The sequence below is a fragment of the Botrytis fragariae genome (assembly GCF_013461495.1).
Source record: "Botrytis fragariae strain BVB16 chromosome Unknown tig00000797, whole genome shotgun sequence".
Classification (NCBI taxonomy): domain Eukaryota; kingdom Fungi; phylum Ascomycota; class Leotiomycetes; order Helotiales; family Sclerotiniaceae; genus Botrytis; species Botrytis fragariae.
The window spans coordinates 653,895-671,629 of NW_023501013.1; the positions used below are offsets into that span (position 1 = coordinate 653,895).

The 17,735-nt window shown below is 43.1% G+C and overlaps 8 protein-coding genes across 8 annotated transcripts; 2 read left to right on the forward strand and 6 right to left on the reverse strand.

The window, feature by feature from the left end:
• Positions 1-1,711: 1,711 nt before the first annotated feature.
• On the reverse strand, positions 1,712-2,453 carry Bfra_010584 (uncharacterized protein; the record flags this gene model as incomplete). The annotated part of the gene is made up of 4 exons (XM_037340915.1): positions 1,712-1,915; positions 1,954-2,150; positions 2,171-2,291; positions 2,349-2,453. The coding sequence occupies 4 exons, from the start codon at positions 2,451-2,453 to the stop codon at positions 1,712-1,714; spliced, it is 627 nt and encodes a 208-aa protein (XP_037186558.1).
• Positions 2,454-2,976: 523 nt separating this feature from the next.
• Bfra_010585 (putative sulfate permease protein) lies at positions 2,977-5,238 on the reverse strand (the record flags this gene model as incomplete). The annotated part of the gene is made up of 3 exons (XM_037340916.1): positions 2,977-4,197; positions 4,259-4,857; positions 4,905-5,238. The coding sequence occupies 3 exons, from the start codon at positions 5,236-5,238 to the stop codon at positions 2,977-2,979; spliced, it is 2,154 nt and encodes a 717-aa protein (XP_037186559.1).
• Positions 5,239-7,084: 1,846 nt separating this feature from the next.
• Positions 7,085-8,470, forward strand: Bfra_010586 (putative mitochondrial chaperone bcs1 protein; the record flags this gene model as incomplete). The annotated part of the gene is made up of 1 exon (XM_037340917.1): positions 7,085-8,470. One exon carries the CDS (start codon positions 7,085-7,087, stop codon positions 8,468-8,470), a length of 1,386 nt encoding a protein of 461 aa, XP_037186560.1.
• Positions 8,471-8,654: 184 nt separating this feature from the next.
• Positions 8,655-9,161, reverse strand: Bfra_010587 (uncharacterized protein; the record flags this gene model as incomplete). Its single annotated transcript, XM_037340918.1, has 2 exons — positions 8,854-9,161; positions 8,655-8,800 (listed from the first exon to the last, which is right to left on the reverse strand). The coding sequence occupies exons 1-2, from the start codon at positions 8,966-8,968 to the stop codon at positions 8,655-8,657; spliced, it is 261 nt and encodes an 86-aa protein (XP_037186561.1). The 5' UTR covers positions 8,969-9,161.
• A 1,030-nt stretch (positions 9,162-10,191) lies between these two features.
• On the forward strand, positions 10,192-10,930 carry Bfra_010588 (putative riboflavin synthase alpha chain protein; the record flags this gene model as incomplete). Its single annotated transcript, XM_037340919.1, has 2 exons — positions 10,192-10,222; positions 10,272-10,930. 2 exons carry the CDS (start codon positions 10,192-10,194, stop codon positions 10,928-10,930), a joined length of 690 nt encoding a protein of 229 aa, XP_037186562.1.
• Positions 10,931-11,556: 626 nt separating this feature from the next.
• Positions 11,557-12,199, reverse strand: Bfra_010589 (uncharacterized protein; the record flags this gene model as incomplete). Its single annotated transcript, XM_037340920.1, has 2 exons — positions 11,557-11,739; positions 11,831-12,199. 2 exons carry the CDS (start codon positions 12,197-12,199, stop codon positions 11,557-11,559), a joined length of 552 nt encoding a protein of 183 aa, XP_037186563.1.
• A 730-nt stretch (positions 12,200-12,929) lies between these two features.
• Positions 12,930-14,630, reverse strand: Bfra_010590 (putative alpha beta-hydrolase protein; the record flags this gene model as incomplete). Its single annotated transcript, XM_037340921.1, has 1 exon — positions 12,930-14,630. The coding sequence occupies one exon, from the start codon at positions 14,628-14,630 to the stop codon at positions 12,930-12,932; it is 1,701 nt and encodes a 566-aa protein (XP_037186564.1).
• A 586-nt stretch (positions 14,631-15,216) lies between these two features.
• On the reverse strand, positions 15,217-16,011 carry Bfra_010591 (uncharacterized protein; the record flags this gene model as incomplete). The annotated part of the gene is made up of 1 exon (XM_037340922.1): positions 15,217-16,011. One exon carries the CDS (start codon positions 16,009-16,011, stop codon positions 15,217-15,219), a length of 795 nt encoding a protein of 264 aa, XP_037186565.1.
• Between the last annotated feature and the right edge of the window lie 1,724 nt (positions 16,012-17,735).

Consider the following 17,735-nt stretch of genomic DNA (forward strand, 5'->3'; position numbering starts at 1 on the left):
TGGTGAAAAGATTGAGACTGAAAGAGGATGTAGAGGGTAATCAATGGGAAATCACCGATCATTTATGTGCAAAATATTCACTGTGCTTACATGCACCATTTTTGTGTTTTGTCCAAAAGGAGAAGATGAAGCCGCTGCAAGAGTAAGAGCTTAGTTTAATCTGTATTAGTTAAAGCATTATTGAGACACTTCTGTATATTTTCCGACCTTTCTCAAGGGCATTATCACGAGCTTCCTTACAAGACTTTCTGTACGACGGGAGCGTCTTGTACAATTTCGGACCCCATCAGTAACATGTGAGGGTTTCCAGCCTCATGATCATTTAACATGAGATGTGGTTGATATTAGCTTGTGCTCAATGCGGATTAAGAGAATCTGGGATTCGGAATAATCCAACAAGCGGGCCCAGTGATGTGGTATTCTGGATAAAATGCTCCGAATCACTGCCGAAAAGTGGCCTTGTGAGCAGAATTCGGCCAAGCAGAAAATCAATCCCAAACAACAAAAATCTAGATTTACCACGACAAGAGAATTTAAGGCAATTCTGACAATTAAAGCCACGAGCGAGCCCATACAAAGACGGAAGGAGGTTTCAAGTTTACCACGTGTAAGATAAAGTTAAGGATGTTCCTACATAGCAAGATTTTCTGAATTTGGTAACGGCCGTTCTCCGGTCCGACCTATAGTCGTACAAACTACCACGGGCCTGGCTAAACTTGTGGTTCGCATGTAATCTGTAGACTCTGCATATTTTCTCTGCAAGTTCTGCATATTCTGCATGCTCTTTATGGCGGGGTAAGAATCTGGGGATGTTGGGGGTGGTGGCTTGTGGGGAAGCTCGTGATCACCCCAGAATGACAACTATGCCGTAATTGGGTTACAACCAAAGTAATATTAAAGATGCAGCTACAAGGTTTGACAAGATTCGTGAGATGTCGCCAATCTTCTCCAGCCTGCCCTGAAAGCCATAGAAGCCAAAGAAACATCAGTATACCAGGATATGAAATTCCCGAATCTGAACATCATTGGCTTTTAATCCTTGAGGCAAGTAAATTTTGTAGAACGCGAGAATTCTACCAGATCACATTCCACCACACGCAGGCTTTTTGCCTTTTCTCTTTTTTCTTTGATAATTTGGCCTCGGTTCCAATCTACATGAAAAATCGGAAATCCATTGGTGTGTTCATCGGAGCCTCAAGAGCCGAAGGACTTTGCAATTTCCGCTAATAACAATCTGCATATGCAAATTTAAAGAGAGCTCTGAGACATATTTTCATTTAGACCGAGGCCGTGCTGAATGAAAATATCGTAAGCCTAGGAGGGAATGTCCCCAGTAAGATCAATGAAGATGTCGCAAAGTGGGCTAACGACCCGAAGATTCATTTCCACAATGATAAATGAATCTCTTCATTTGTTGCTTCATACTTACATGAAAAGCCTCCCGAGTCAGTTCCGCGGAACATGCGTTGTATTCTATCCAAAAAATGATGTAATTGGTTACACGGCCCGATGCGAAGAGACGGCGCCTTTCGCACATTGAAAGTTTTAAATCGTCCTTGATCGACCGGGTAAGAAGAGAGTGAGTTATCGCCTAGCCGGGGATGTCAAAATCGGTCCCAAAGCGACCCAATGAGGTAGCAGTGCGCCGTTGATTCGATTATCACTGACCGAGACGAGATGAATCTCAGTTCAGCGCTTGATGTCCAGCCTGTTATTCTGTTACCAATTGACGGAATGATGTGAAGGCTAGACGTAGAGATGAGGCCACTTTGTGTCTAACACGACCCAGAGAAAGATTGACTTTCGGAGTGACGGCTTTTCTTCCTCTTCTGATGTTCCCTGAACCTTTACTCTGACCATGTAATTGCTCACATGGCACACAGTTGGGATGCTGGCCCTTTCCAGGCACCAACAACTGCAAAAGAATGATTTATGTGGTATGTCAGAAATGACGTTAAAGTCAAGCCAGGTTAGTGTTCCGAGAAAACCATGGACTGCAACAATAACATTAATGAAAATTCGATCATTCGAATCCTTGCTCTCAGGATGAAAGTGCCGAAGTGGCAAAGCTGTCAAAATCAAACCAGGAACATTGTCCCAATCTGGAAAGAATTCTTTCGATTCTTCGGATGGTGTCCAAGGAGTTACACCTACACTCAATGCTCGTCACAGTTGCCGGAGTTTAACCTCCCATTAGCGTCTCTTATCAATGGCCCGATGATAACCAAAGCCTTAGAAACCAAAAAGCCTGAGTCAAGTTGTTCTGATGTAATTGTCCTCATCCCAACATCCTAATATCGCGCGATTAATGTGCGTGGAAGGTATTGCTGCGCCATTGTGCATCGAACAATCCATGTATACTTGGACAGATATTGCATATCATGCAATGCCATGTTTGGTGTATTTATGATTATATCATCATAGTATTTGGGCACAGTTGCTCGAGCATGCATCGTGTCGCGAAGAAACTCATCATGATGGGTACAGCAGTTGGCACAAAGTCTTTCGATCAATCAACTGAATCCAATGATAAATCGTCGTAATAGTTTGAATTTCTGGGGTAGCCACGCCTGACAGCTTGGGAAGGATAGATGCCCTTCGCTGCTTCGCATCGCGTTGTCGTTGTGTTTGTTGGGAATTTCAAATGCGGGGAAAGTCCTCACCACAGTTGGGGGAAATTGAAATGACGCACGGACCATTCAATCAACTCTTCTTCCGAAATAGCAATGATACGAGTGAATGAATTGGCCCCGTTGAAAGGACAAGGAAATCAGAATGGAGATCATGTTTCGCTTGAGACTTATGAGTTGATATGGTGATTTTCTGAACGTCTTCCATGGTTTTGACTATATAGTTCAGAAAAGCATTCTCCCGCAATGATTCTCCACATATATATATATTTTATATAGTTCTTATTCTATTCATGAATACGGCAATCATCGCTCACAAAACACTCCAAAGCACCCAAAGGTATAGTTACATTTCCTCCTTATACGCCCTCCCATCCTTTGTCACAACATTTGTAACTATGATATTCACCCCACCCTTTTTGAAAGCCTCCTCATCCGTAAATTGTTCCATGTCATTCCTCGAATTCACAAACTCAAAATCCAGTCCATTCATAGATGCTCTAACACTTCTAGGTGCTGCAACAGCATCATGTAGATCTTCAAATACGATGTCGATTCCCGCGACTAGACCGATTTGTGATTCTTGATAAGTGCCCAACGGCCATCCCACTCTTTTGAATTTCTTCTGTACAGCGTCAATCATACCTACGAAACGTAATTCAACAGCGTCACCACTGTAGGCCATAATTTCGTCTTTGAGGTCTTGAAGATAGGTGAGGCCGGTAGTATCAATAAATGTGACTCGCGTGAAATTGAATACGACGACTTCAAGCCTTGGAAGGAATCTGATTGGTGTATTAACGTTACTCCTGCGACGGAGAGCGGCAGTTCTTCGAACTCGATAGTCGCTCCATCCATTTCGTTCGGTTGGCCCGTACGGAGTCGGCTCATGATAGGTCCAAATAGCTTCTAGGATATCTTTCTTTATCCTCTCCGCGTTCAAGTAAATCAGGGGAGTTTCTAACGTAATGAGTTGCGTGCCTTGAGGTACTAGGCGTCCTCCCTGAAGAGGTATACTCATTCTGTCTACGCTTTCGAAACTGTATCTGTTTTCGAGATCATGGGGCTTTGGTGGACTAATCGAGGAGAATAATGTGCGTAAAAGAGTGTAGAGCGCTATATAGACTACTCCAAGCCCAAGTGCAGACTCTAGGCCTGCAACCAACGCCACGTTCATGACGACAAAAAAGCCTATGAAATCGGCAAATGAACCTTTCCAGTATGTGATTGGAATGGTATTCGGAGGTAATGTTTCTCCTACAGAGATTAGTATAATCGCACTGGTTGCTGCAGTTGGTATCCATTGGAATGTTTCCGCCAATACATTGATGGCTAGAAAAACAAATCCGGCAGAGAAAAGTCCACTGAGTGGTGATCTCACTCCAGTTGTTGAATTTACTGCCGACAGAGAAAGAGATCCAGATACTGGCATCCCACCAAAAAACCCATTTACAATGTTTGCGGTCCCCAGGAAGACAAGTTCTTGCGATTCATCAATTTCATAGTTGTGTTCACGAGCAAATGACTTGGCGAATATCAAATGCTCAGCTACGGCAGCTATAAAAACCTAGGTAAAGATTAGAAGATTAGCATCCGGCTCTTTAAGCATTGATCTTAGACTGACTCACGGGGAATGATTTCTGGGCGACAAGCAGAACAATTTTAGTCGGAAGTTGTGGAGATTGTAGGGCTAGCGCTACCGTCCCAGCGACGGGAAATTGTGGAATGATCAGATCTTTGTTGATAATGAAGGATATCGCAGTGGAAATCATAATAACGAAAGCGTTCCGTAGATTTGACAAGATCCTGATGATGCTACTCTTGTTCCCCCACCTTTTACCCATGAGCTTCAATAAAATGATAATCACTATTGAGGCTACGCCAACAGCCAAAGATAAAGGTTGAGTAGTTGCAATGTTTTTGAGAATTTGCGTTCCTTGTTGCGTAAAGTTTTGGCCCACACCCGATTCTCCTAGTATCAATGGAATCTGGCCTTGAATGATAATCAACGCTGCCGACATTTGGAATCCAACTAGCATAGGAATAGTGACGAAATTCAGGATCCATCCAAGGTTCAGGAGTCCGAATAATAGAGAAAAGGCGCCTATCGAGAAAGAGAGACCGGAGGCAATGAGAGCTGGCGGTATGGGAAGATCTTGGGCAGTAATCGATAACACAACGGCGTTGGTAAGTAGACTTAAAGATGTTGTAGGGCCTGTAGCAATATCTACAATTCTTAGCATTAAGCAATCTTGAATCATGTTGAAGTAATACCTTTCGATGTACCCATGAAGAAATATATAACTGATGGCAGCCAGCTAGCAAAGAGTCCTTGCTGCAATGGTATGCCAGCTAACGCTGCAGATGCCAGGGCCTGTGGAATCAAGACCAATGCAACTGTTACTCCAGCAATCATATCATCCACAAGCCATCTTGGAGCATAGTTCGGGAACCAATGTATGAAAGGAATCTTCCGGACCAAATATTTTCCTGACGATGACGGTAATGCTTTCATTCCTCGAACAAAGCCCTTTCTTCCTCGAGTTAAGTTATCATCGTTTCTGAGTCCTTCCTTGATCTCCCGTAGTTTTGTTGCTATCTTTCCCATGGTTCAGACTGCCCGCAGTCACTGCAGAAGAAGAGTCTAGTTTAACTGAATAAGTGAATCATGAGGGGGCCGGCCTCGCAAACTTTTATACAAGAAAATTACGAATAACATCATGATGATGGGAGTCGATGAGGTTTTGTTAGAGCCGTTTAAGGTTCGGACTTTTTTGCATTGTGTGGCCAGATCCACAACTGGTTTTGTTCTCATCTTATCATGTTGATGAAATTTTGACTTTCGGGACGGGAAACGTGGCTGGGTCAGGCAACTGAACTTGGATAAAGTCTAGAATAGATAGGTGTAAGGGAATAAAACTATCATAAAATGAAAACGATTGGTCGCCTTAACAACTATAGAACAAAAAGTCTGCCAAGTAGCACCGGAGTTTCAGGAACGGACACAATAGTCTGAGCGTGGCAGTTTTTGACCAGGACCTTCGATGTGTTTGAGAGATCCCATACATGGAGAGAGTAACCACACTAAGTTGCAAAGTACAATATTGGTAGAGCTGAGGTAGAGCTGAGGTAGATTTGAGAACGTATATAAACTCTCGTACTCGTATGGAGATAAGAATTCAGCAGCAGCCGTTCATCACTTGGTGTGGCTCAATCACACAGGTACAACCTCAACATCTCAAGGAGGCCTTCCTCACGTACAGAAACAACTACAGCCGATAATTGAAATACGGACTTGTAATAAAGTCCGGGGTAACAAATATTCTAAAAATGCGTACATGGATGGAACATTGAAACACGTGTGAACCTGGGAATACCCTCTTTAGTAGATACTCGCACGGAGCTTCACTGGTTTTACCGATGTTTTATGATTTCGTAAAGAAGTGAAGCAACAGAATCGATGATCTGATATTAGAATAGCCTTATAGATTCCATGCAGTTTTGAATATTGATATTTTTGGTTCAGGGAGATCGTCAGATTTGACTCTAACCTGTATTGTCCAGTCTTGAACGCCTCCTAACTAGTGCACTTTATTCCTTTCTCGAAGTCCCATACAAACCTCGCTTTGCTGGCTCGAGGCTGGTTAGAGACGATAAATGTTAATACCATCTACTAGTCCTATGTCGCGAAAAAAAAACCCTCACAGGGTTATCATCGCACTCCAACAAGCAGATAGAGAACTTCGTGAAACTTTGTACTAACAATTGCTTCAGGAATACTACACATCAAACACACTCAACTTTGAGTTTTGAATACTTATCATGAGCAGATTATAAGGTTTCTCGCATGTAGAAAATGAGGAGCGATGCAGGAATTTGACAATATATTGTAAACAACATCGGCAACTGCGCCAACTTTCCCCTGAATGTGTAGCTGAAATCAGTGAATGGGATCCCTCCCCTAAGCAATCAAAGTGGCCCAATCACTCGACTGCCTCGACGCAGGTTAGCCCATTAGAGGAAGCTCGTTTGACATGTATCAGGGTCGTGAATGAAGTACTGATAACCCGGGGAACAAAATTGATAGAACTTGGGTTATCATTTTGTACAGAAGAATTCAGGCATTCCTTGAGTGGGATTTGGTCTTGTAGTGTAATCCAGATTTTGGCACTCTGGATGCCCCAGCCATCAACGACCTGCTATGTTGCTTTAAACCAACGTTATTGCGATCTGTGTTTCTTTGTCTCGGGGGTATCTCACATGTTGATGACAATGTAGGATGTGAATGTAAGATGGCTAGTTTTTTGTTGTAATAAGTTTTTATTTCTTCTTATCGAGTTGATATGATATAAGCTTGATAAGCTTATCCCCCCGCAAACATCGGTTACTATCGGGTCTTCCAGAACTTTTTTCAGGCGACTCGATAATCCTAAAATTACTCCCATCACCAAAAAATGCCTGACCCATCAACAACGTCACTGACAACTCTCGATGCGCTCTTCAATAATCCCGTTTTTGCCGGAGGCATTGGTCTTGCAGGTCTCGGAGCTTCTGCCGCCATCGGTCGACGTTTCATGATACTGGGAGCTTCCACCATCAAACGACGTCTTTTGGTGAATCTCGAAATCAGTAAGGAGGATCCATCATATCAATGGATCTTAGCATGGCTATGTCTTCCTCGACCGCCTGGAGGATTTATCGCATCCAGAATCACCCGTGTTCATGACTATTCTATGCGAACGTCTGGCGAACAACTTGAGGGCGGTCCATCATCTGCGACATTTCTTGCGCAGCCGGGATATGGTAGGCATGTTGTTCAGCATAAGAATGCTTTTATTTTAGTCCAGCGGGAAAAGCAAAGTAGTCACAATATGAATACTGGTGTACCGCACGAGACAATTACTCTGCGAACATTATACGCTCATCGACATATATTCGCAGATATCTTTGCAGAAGCGCATGTATTAGCTGCGACACAGCGAGAAGGGAAAACTGTTGTTTACAAGAGTTCCGGAATGGAATGGAGACAATTCGGAGATGCGCGACGAAAAAGGCCATTAAGTTCTGTAATACTAGACGAAGGAGTCAAGGAGCGAATTCTGGATGATGTGACAGATTTTCTGGGTCGGCAACAATGGTATGTGGATCGAGGAATACCTTATCGCAGAGGTTATCTTCTATATGGCCCGCCTGGGAGTGGTAAAACTTCTTTTATACAGGCCTTAGCTGGAGAACTGAACTTTGGAGTCGCAATGATAAATTTGAGCGAGCGGGGAATGACAGATGACAAACTGGCGCATTTCCTCACAAAGTTACCTCCGAGAACCCTAGTACTGCTTGAAGATGCAGATGCTGCGTTTGTAAACCGGAAACAGGTAGATTCCGAAGGATATTCAGGCGCAACAGTAACATTTTCGGGATTATTGAATGCACTGGATGGAGTGGCAGCTGGGGAAGAAAGAATTGCTTTCCTCACTACAAACCATATTGACAGACTTGACGCTGCACTAATACGGCCCGGACGAGTTGATATGATCGAGAGAATTGGTGAAGCTACGAGATATCAAGCTGCGGAGATGTGGGATAGATTTTACGGTGATATTGACAAGGATGGACATGGAAAATTGCGATTTTTGACAAAGCTAGAAAGTCTTGGACTTGTTGCTAATGAAGAAGGTAAGGCTGTAGAGCCAGAGCTCCATACCAGTATGGCTGCTATACAGGGACTTTTTGTGTTCAACAAAGACAGCATGGAAGGAGCCATTGATATGGTTGAGGGATTAATACCTAGAATATATGAGCCTCACACTCTCGAAAATGGGATCAAGGTAGCAGCTTGAGCTTGGAAAGAGATTCCAGGTAGTAGTATGGTGTCATTATTGTATTTGTATTTGAATAACGTCAGCACCAACAATATATCCGTCCGAGAAAGGCGCCATGGAAATCAGTTGCATTGCCATGGTCCCTCAATATTACATTTAATTCGTTCCTTCGCACAAGTTGTTTTAATGCATTCAACCAAATTTACTGGGCAACAGCACTCCTCCCATCATCCTCAGGTAAACCCTCATTGTCCCCCGGCTCTCGGTAAGTCTCAGCAGACTTAGCAGCATGTCTGGTTTTATCATCGATGATGTTGCTTTTGTCGACAGCGACGTTGTCAGCGGTTTCTACACGCTGCTATTAGCTCAAGTCAATCATCAAGAACACAGACAAAACTTACCCTCTTCAATGGGAGCTTCGTCACTTAGAACTGGAATTGGATCCTGCTTGTGGCCAGGACGGGAGACATAATCGTTGTCTGTGGGGTTTCCTTGGGGAATTTCTGAGGATGACATGATGGATTTGGCGATTTTCTGGACTGGTTTCTTTGCAGAGACTTGAGTTCGTTTGTTTGTTGAGAGAAACTGTGTGGAAGAACGCTCTACTTGTAGTTACCTCAGCTATAGCTTGAAATAGAAGAGCTCTGTGTGACGAAATGTAGAAAAGAGGCTGGAAGACGGTGATATCATGAATATTTTAATAAATCCCCAAGTATCTTGAATCATTGGAACTTTCCAAGACATTTCCAGACTCTTGAGCAAATCATCAGCAATTAAATCATCATTTCAAACGACAATACATCATAAACTTCCCCAGGAATAACGCTATGTTAGCATCGAGCGTCGCTAAAGCCGCCTTGCAGTAGCTCCCCCGGTAGATTGACATATCAAGGTACGATTGCTTGTCATGACGTTTATAACGCTTTACACGAGACACTCTAAAGGTCTTCCTGATTGTAAGTGTTTGCATACAGATTCTGGATTTTATTGAGTGTAGATGAGAGATCTGTAGGATGTAATCATTGGAATGACCTCGGATAATCGGTTTGTGACAAGAAATCTAATTCGATAATCACACCAAATACTTCGTAGAACATCCACAGTCCATGCTATAAAATGTGACGCATTGCATTAGTTCGAATGCTAAGCATGAGCTACCTAGTGGTTTGTTAGGGACCTTCTCCCGTCTGTGGCTTCCCGTCTCCCGATGCATCGGTTGGATGTACAATTTCAGAAATCGGATCTCATCGACGGGAAAGCAGATGTGTCTAATGGCTTCGATCAAGCATTAACACTGGACTACTTGGGAGACTAGTAAGATTTCCCAAATGCCTCGCACTTCACGCCACAGAAGAAACAGAAATATGAGATGGTTGATATTCAATCATGGAGGGTTCTTGTTCTACATACAAATGGGATATCATGAGAAACGATTTTTTTCTTTTTCGGGTGGGGGGGGTATTTTCTTCCGATACTAGACCTTGGGACGACAATGTGGATGTGGATCGTACCTAGAGTAATAGCAGTGATTAATAAGGGGCAGAACATATTTTCCTGTTTCCCGAATTCGAATACGAAGTTTTGAGATGAGGTTCGAAAGAAATCAATGTGTATTATGTAAGGTATCAAAAGGAGCTTAGCGTGGTGTAGTATCTGATATCATTGGTCATGGCGGGGTAATTTATTGCTATCAGCCTAGCTCAACCTTCAATCTCATTCAATTCTTCAAAGCCGTCGCGATGTTCACAGGCCTTGTTGAGATCAAAGGAGGTTCGTAATTAATCTCCAACACACAATGTCACCTCACTAACAATTTCAGTTGTCTCCGACATCAAACTCGACAGTCAATATGGTGCCACTCTCACCATCAGCAATGCCTCCTCAATCCTCGGAGACTGCGGACTTGGCGACAGCATTTCCGTAAACGGTATTTGCCTTACAGTCACAACCTTCACGGAGGATAGTTTCACAGTTGGTTGCGCACCAGAAACTCTTCGCCGCACAAATGTCGGTTCTCTACAAGTCAACTCCGAAGTCAATCTCGAACGCGCCGTTTCTGCGAACACACGTATGGGAGGACATTTCGTACAAGGACATGTGGATACTGTCGCAGAGTTGATCAAGAGAGAAGAGGATGGAGAGGCATTGACCCTGAGATTGAAGCCTAGAGACAAGCAGGTCATGAGATATATTGTAGAGAAAGGATATGTCACGCTTGACGGAGCCAGCTTGACGATCACCAAGGTTGATGAGGAGTGGTTCGAGATTATGTTGATCGCATATACCCAAACGAAAATAGTCACAGCTCTCAAGAAAGAAGGAGAATATATCAACGTCGAAGTGGATCAAATTGGCAAATACGTCGAGAGAGCTGTGGAGGGATATTTCGCCCAAGGAACTGGTGGAGATATTGCCATCTTGGAAAAAATGGTGGAGCGCATTGTTGAGGCAAAGCTAGCAAAGCTTTCCGGAAATTAATGTGTTCTCTTCGCGCCGTAGGACACCCAAAAATAAATCAAGGGCTATACCCATTTTTCGCCACTTGAAAAATAATCTCCGATTTCAAAAAGCTTTTGTTGTGTGGAAGGGTAATCTGCGGGTAACAACCAAGATCTCAGAGTGCTTAAGACGCACAAACTTCGAATTTTGTTGTATTATATACCTGCCGTGTTTTCTTCAACAAACATAAACCTCAATTCAGATATCAACGCGAACTTCAGGGGCAGCATATTTCGGTAGGAACTCTCCTTAATTTTCCATACAAAAGCCTTTCAGTTGAAGAATTTGTAATATTTCCTTGCCAGCACAGTCTTGCGGTTAGTTCTCATTTTGTTTAACGTTATCGAAAGTATTTTGAATCATTCTATGGAATGCTTGACAGATTTGTACTCCCTATATCTATGATGGATACAGCGATGAATACAGTTCCTCCACCCTTGTTCATTGCTTCTTTTTCTGTCCCATTTGTAAGAAAACAATTCATAAATCCAAACAAGAGACCAGTTTTGCTTTTCCTGAAATGAAGTATTCATGCAGACTGTGTTATCTCTCACCTTGACCCTTCCATACCAACGCCAAATCCAAATGTTCAACTCCTTTAAAGATCATGCAGCCTGCCATCTCACACTAAAAGATCTGGCGAACCCATCCAAAGAAACTCCTGGCACAGGATTATCCATTAAAGTATTCCAAACATCAACATCTACTCCACTGCTCGGCCATCTTTGAACCGGCCAATTTGCCCAGCCCATCATGTATAACGGCACACCCGATATCGTAGAGTTGGGCTATTCGCATATTACGTTAGCTTTTTGTCCCCTCTCTTTTCCAACAGCTTTCTGACTGAGTCACATCTGATTCATACAGAAACAAACGTACCGCGCTCCACTTTCCCTGGTTCTTGACTACAGTTTCCGAACATGTTACCCGACCACCCTCAACTAAACCGCATGTACCCTGTTCACTTCTAAATGCATACATCCACATGGCGATACTTTGGTTATATACAGTGCGAGTGCCATCAAAGCGACCACAGGCGGTAGTGTCGATTGTCCAAGTGAAAGTCGAGGTTACGCAGCCAGTGACAGGACCGGCTCCTGCAAAATAAGGCGCTGATGCGTTGAGGGCTAGGAGATAACCTTGGGATGTGTAATCAGTGGAGAGAGTGGTCTCTGTTAGAGGTAGTGGAGTTGGAGAGGCCAAGAGCTGTGCGAGGAAGATGGGGAGCACAGTGAGATATTTGAACATTTTGGAGTTTTAGTTAGAGATCTATTTTTTGTCGAGAGCAACACGACTAGTAGATACAAAATTTGTGCTCCGATATGGTATGTATTGAAGTGGGAACTGTTTCAATACAGACGTACCAGCGCGGGTATTACGACATCTTAAACTCTTATTCCAATCATTCTAGCTCAGTTCTGGTGACCTTGAATTCATGACTCTTATATCATCCCGTATCCATTATATGGAGTCGATGATATATTAATCTATCAACACTTTCATCCCTTCCCATTTCCTATTCATCATGATACATCATTTTTCTTGGCACTCCCATACCCCATTCCGCGAAAACCGCAGAATCCGGGAGATGAACCTAAGGGTAATTTCTCCGGAAGTGCTGATAGGACGCACAGATTCCGCCCGTCACTCCCTTTGAAAACACAATTTGTGGAACCAACATGCTTATCGGATAAAGGGGGGACGAGTCGGTTAAATTCCCGTGGTGTGCCCTGTGATCGCTGACCTGGTGCAGGGTTTCTGGGGTGCATTCTGGGGTAATGGTACTGTGGAACAATATCATGCATGTAAGAATGACATTTAATATGTTGTGGTCTTGGCTCTACATTGAAGATCCGTTGGGTATCACTAAAAATTTATTCACGCATACGGTCCGATTGCACGGGATGGGGTTTTATGGTAAGCATTTTTGATTACAATGTATTATTATCTAATGGTCTATGATTATATGGAGATGTTTTTATGCGATTGCTAAAAATGCAAGGCCAATGTTGTATGTTGCGGTTAGGATACTCTGCTCTTGCGTAGTATAGGTTCCGTTAAAAGCTGCTGGTGTGACTAAACCACTTGCTGCAGCGGTGGGGAAAATATTCTGATCCACTGCGAATCGAGCTCCATCCTTGGGCATTGTACCGCTTACGAAAAAATTGGAGATCGCTTTAGCCATTCCGAGAGATGTATGTGAGATAGTGGTATGTCCACTTCCTCCGCGGTATACGAGAGTGGATGAAGTAGGGAGTAGACTGCGGAGTGCTTTTGCGGACTTGAGAGGTGTTGTCGGATCATTCTCGGCTGAGACAATGAGGATTGGTGTTTTGGCTGTTGCGAGAAGAGTATCTGTTTTTGCCATTAAACTTGCTCCTACGTTTGGAACGATCGGACGTGTGGAGGGAAAGTTGCGGCAAAATGTGATGGGGATAAGATCAGCATTTAGAATTGGAGTATTTTCAGAGATTGAAATGCTTTTTGTGAGAGAAATGACAGTGTTCAATGTAATTCCATTTGACGCTGCATTATCAACACAATTAAGTGGGTAAGTAGCAAGAGTTCCGACACCTGCTGCGGAGCCATCGGTTGGTGCACTCGCTGCTAAGGATCCAAGTAGTGAGATAAGAGCAGTTGCGTCACGGGTTTCGAGACCGGATAAGATAGATGCAAGTGTTTTCCATGTTGTTGGAACTCTAAGAAGAGAAGCAAGAGTGGGACTGAGGATATCTAAGCTAATGCTTAAGCCAGAAGCAACAATAGGATTCTTGAATATGTTCTCCATTATATTGTCAAGTCTGGTGGCCACAGTACCTGTGACTCCAGTAGGAGCGGTAGCAAAAGAGCATCCTTTACTGCCGGCGGTGGTGCAGAAAGCTGCGAAATCGTTTAACGAAGCACGAACACTGACTTGATCGTTCGGTAGTTGGCTGACGTATGTAAGGGCGTTTGCCTTTGCGTCAAAGACACCATCGGCAACAACTCTTCCTACACGGCCTGGGAAAGTTTGGATAAACTCGGCGAGGAATATGGTTCCATATGAGAAACCCCAGTAGTTGAGTTTTGCAGAAGTTCCATCCAATGCGTCAACTATCGCTGCCATGTCTCGGACAACATATGCCGCTGTTGAGGTGTAAAGAGCGGGAGATTTCTGAGCTACACAAGCTTTTGCGAGAGCTGCGACAGAGGTGTCAAAAGATGTGATAGCAGAGCTAACAGCAGCACTGGCGCTAGCATTCGCAAATTGTCCAAGCCAAAGATTTGGAGCGGATGGAAGTGCGTTATTGAAATCATACTCCGCACTGGCATTTGGAAAGCATTCCAAGATAGGAGCCGAAGCACCAGTTCCACGCGGATCCCATCCAATAACATCGTACAATCCGCCGCTCAGTGCCGAGACGGCGGCACCGGCCCCAGACTGTACAAATCCAACACCACTGGCACCGGGTCCACCGGGATTGATCAAGAGAGACCCGAGCTTCTTGCTCGCTGCTACAGTGGCAGGATAACGAGCAAGCGCGACATTTGCTTTTGCTGTTGACTTCGCATCGCCATATTCGAGCGGAACTTCAAGGGTTGCGCATTCTACGCCGGTGCCACATGAGGTCCACGTTAATCCATTAACAAGGACTGACAAGTTGACAGCGGCAAGTAGAATCTTGCCAACGGAAGGCATTTTGATGAAATGAATGAAAATTCTAAGAGAGTGACGGTTCAATGAAAGTGATTGCTTCTACTTACAAGAGAAGTACCATACATTACCTTGTCTAACATTTATATCGGACAATTGTATGTTACAATTTCTCCATTGCTGGGTTGTACCAAGATGCGGACTTTGCATTCAAAAAAAATGAATGTCCTTTGGTTCAAATTCCATGCGCTGCGGTCGATTTATAATTCGATTTAATATCTGAAGAAGTCTATTTCTCGTGTAGCTAGGATTATAGGGGGAAATTATGGTTCGATGTGGTCGGTATGAATATTTAAGGTTTTTTGCGAAACCTTATTTTGACCTGGACCAAAAATTGTATTCAAGCATCGCAATCTCAGGATCTACGAAATATGCTTGTTTTCGGTCTTTACCCATATGATTTTAATTCTTCGGTCATGCCTTGCGAAACGTTTTTTTTCTTGGTAGCTTTCCAATGGATTCGATATTGCGCTTTTTTCATTCTCCTTAATTGAGCATGGTGACCAATGTCTCAGCCAACTTCTCACAAGAAGTCAATTTTGACTCTTCCATCTTTGACCTTAACTTGGGACTAGGCGAATAATCCAAAGTAACAGCCAACTGTGTCCGACTCAGACAGACTGTCTTCTCTGGTAACTTGACACATCCATCTATTACCGTGTATCTTCTTCCTCAAAAATCTATCCACTAAATCATCTGGCCACGCATTCGACACATGGAAATCTACCATGGTCTCCTTCAAAGCTGGCATGGCTTTGAATCTTTCATCGAATGCGTTCAATCCCAAACCAATAGACTCAAAGGAATCAATGCTTCCGGAGTTTCTCGAGGAATTAACTGCCAGCCTTATACTGCCACCACCAAATCGTAAGTTGTCCCATGGAGATATCTTAAATGTTACAAGATTTGTGAATTTATTAATAACAAAATCGATAACTTGAATATCTCTTCCAGCTGGCCATGGCTGGCCGGGTCCAAAAATCGAATTTGGAAACAGTGGGAAATAGATATCTAAATAACGAATAAAAAGAGCATTCCGCTCTCCGATTTGTGCTAGAAACCCAGTGATAATCCTATAACCTGGTACATAGAAGAATTGGAGACGGCATAACACAAATTTGTTGCTGGAGTAGAGAATTGGAGATGCCTCCAAGTGGATTTGTTTGTTGATTCGTAGAATTGCGGGACAGAGATGATATTCTTTGCTTAGGATTAAATGCGATGGACTTGTTTCGGAGGATTTTATCTCAATAGGTTGAGATTCCGAGGCGATGAGTAGTTCATTGTAGATCTTAAGTCGGATCTCAATGGCAAGATCAAAGAAATGTAGCTTCGAGCGTTGGTTCAACTCCCTTCCTGCATGCATCGTGATCGTGAAATTTGAAAGGTAAAGTTGTGAATAATACAAGTACTAATGTTGAAGTTGGGCAGTACTCTGAAACTTTTCATGGGCACAAAGCTTTCAGAATGATGATGAGGTTCTTGCCAAAAGATGACGAAGCGATTGTGTCAGGATATATAGCTTCACTCACAAGCGACATGCAAACTGTTTGTCGAAGCTTAAGATAAGAGGTGGAGGAAGAAAAGGACTTTATATCATATAAATAAAGTAGATAATTACGTAGGTAAGTATTTAAGGTTATAGCGTCAGATTCAATACGACAGAGGGTGAAGTAAGTCTGAACCAATCATCGCTCTGAAGCGCCTAGAACTTGCTAACAACGTTTGTGCGGCACAGAATAAGGTAGATACCTGTAAACTTTATTTTAGCTTTCCAACTACGAGAAAGTTGCAAAATGACATCGGAATAGAAACGTAGAATGTTTTTTGAGGAATGCAAACTTAGAACATTGAACTGCTGTGGAAGGAATGAAAATTTCGGGATACAGAATGGTGTAGTCTCCAATTCGTGCCCTCTCGAATCTTTCTCGTTAGTTGGACATTCAGTACCCACTGCAGGCAATTCTCAGTAAAGCATGTGGTTTTGATAATGAGTTCCTGAATGAACTGAGACTTTCTGCAAGGCAATCTCTCGCCATCACAAAAATTATTTAGAGCACAAGTGGCCGCTCCATATATCTACCCCCATGGTCCACGCATGCATTGATCTGCCCCGCCGACACCAAGTATAGGAACTTCAAGTGAGTATATCCACCTCGAATGTTGAATTTGGTGTTAAAATTGTGGTTCAACCATCACTTTCTTGGCTCTGTTAGCTTTCGTGATAGCAATATTCCGCGGGATGAAACTCACAGTTATTACAGATGAAAAGTTGGGAATCAACTAAATCTATTTGTTGAGTGCTCTCTTGAGGAGTGTTTTGTTGGGTGAGTCTTTATTCGAAGCAAGATTCTCATGAGCTTTCTCGAAATCCATTCTTGAAAAAGCGTGGTTTTCACCTTGATAAGTGTTCTCTTGGTGTTCACTCTGAGTTGTATCTTTTTGTAAAGTATCTTCTCCAATAATCTCTCGAAACGTCAGTCTCCGATTATTTCCTGCTGGCGGTATCCCATCCCACAAAGTCTCATTTCGAAGCTTCTCTTCTCGCGAAGTATAATTCAGTGTATAAGCCAACTGCCAACTCCCCGCATATAGAAGAAGAACAATCGCAATAAACCCCTTTATTACCAGAAACTACAAGTTCAGAAGATCAAAGATTCCTTGAAGTCAAAGAACATCTGCACTCTTTCCAATCGTTCTCCAACTTACATGACTTATCTAGGTGTATAGTTCCACTGACCTATGTTTCCAAAAAACCTCCATACCATCCTATATCTACAAACCAAAATCAAAGAAGTTACTAGGTAACAAAAATCATTCATGAGATTACATACATAATTCCCAAAAAGCACACTTGCGTCTATCAATCAGCACAATCATTCACCTCCATATCCATCATTCAGAATCCCAGCTGAGTCCATTGTGTGAGGAACACTATCAAGTATGAAGCATCCAACACATCAAAACCCGCTCCCCCAAAATACCAGCATTCTCAAGAACCTCCCTCCCTCTCTCCATCCACACATACATACCATACATGACATGGTTACGGTTGCCAAGTGATCGAAACGGTGCACACAGACGAAATTC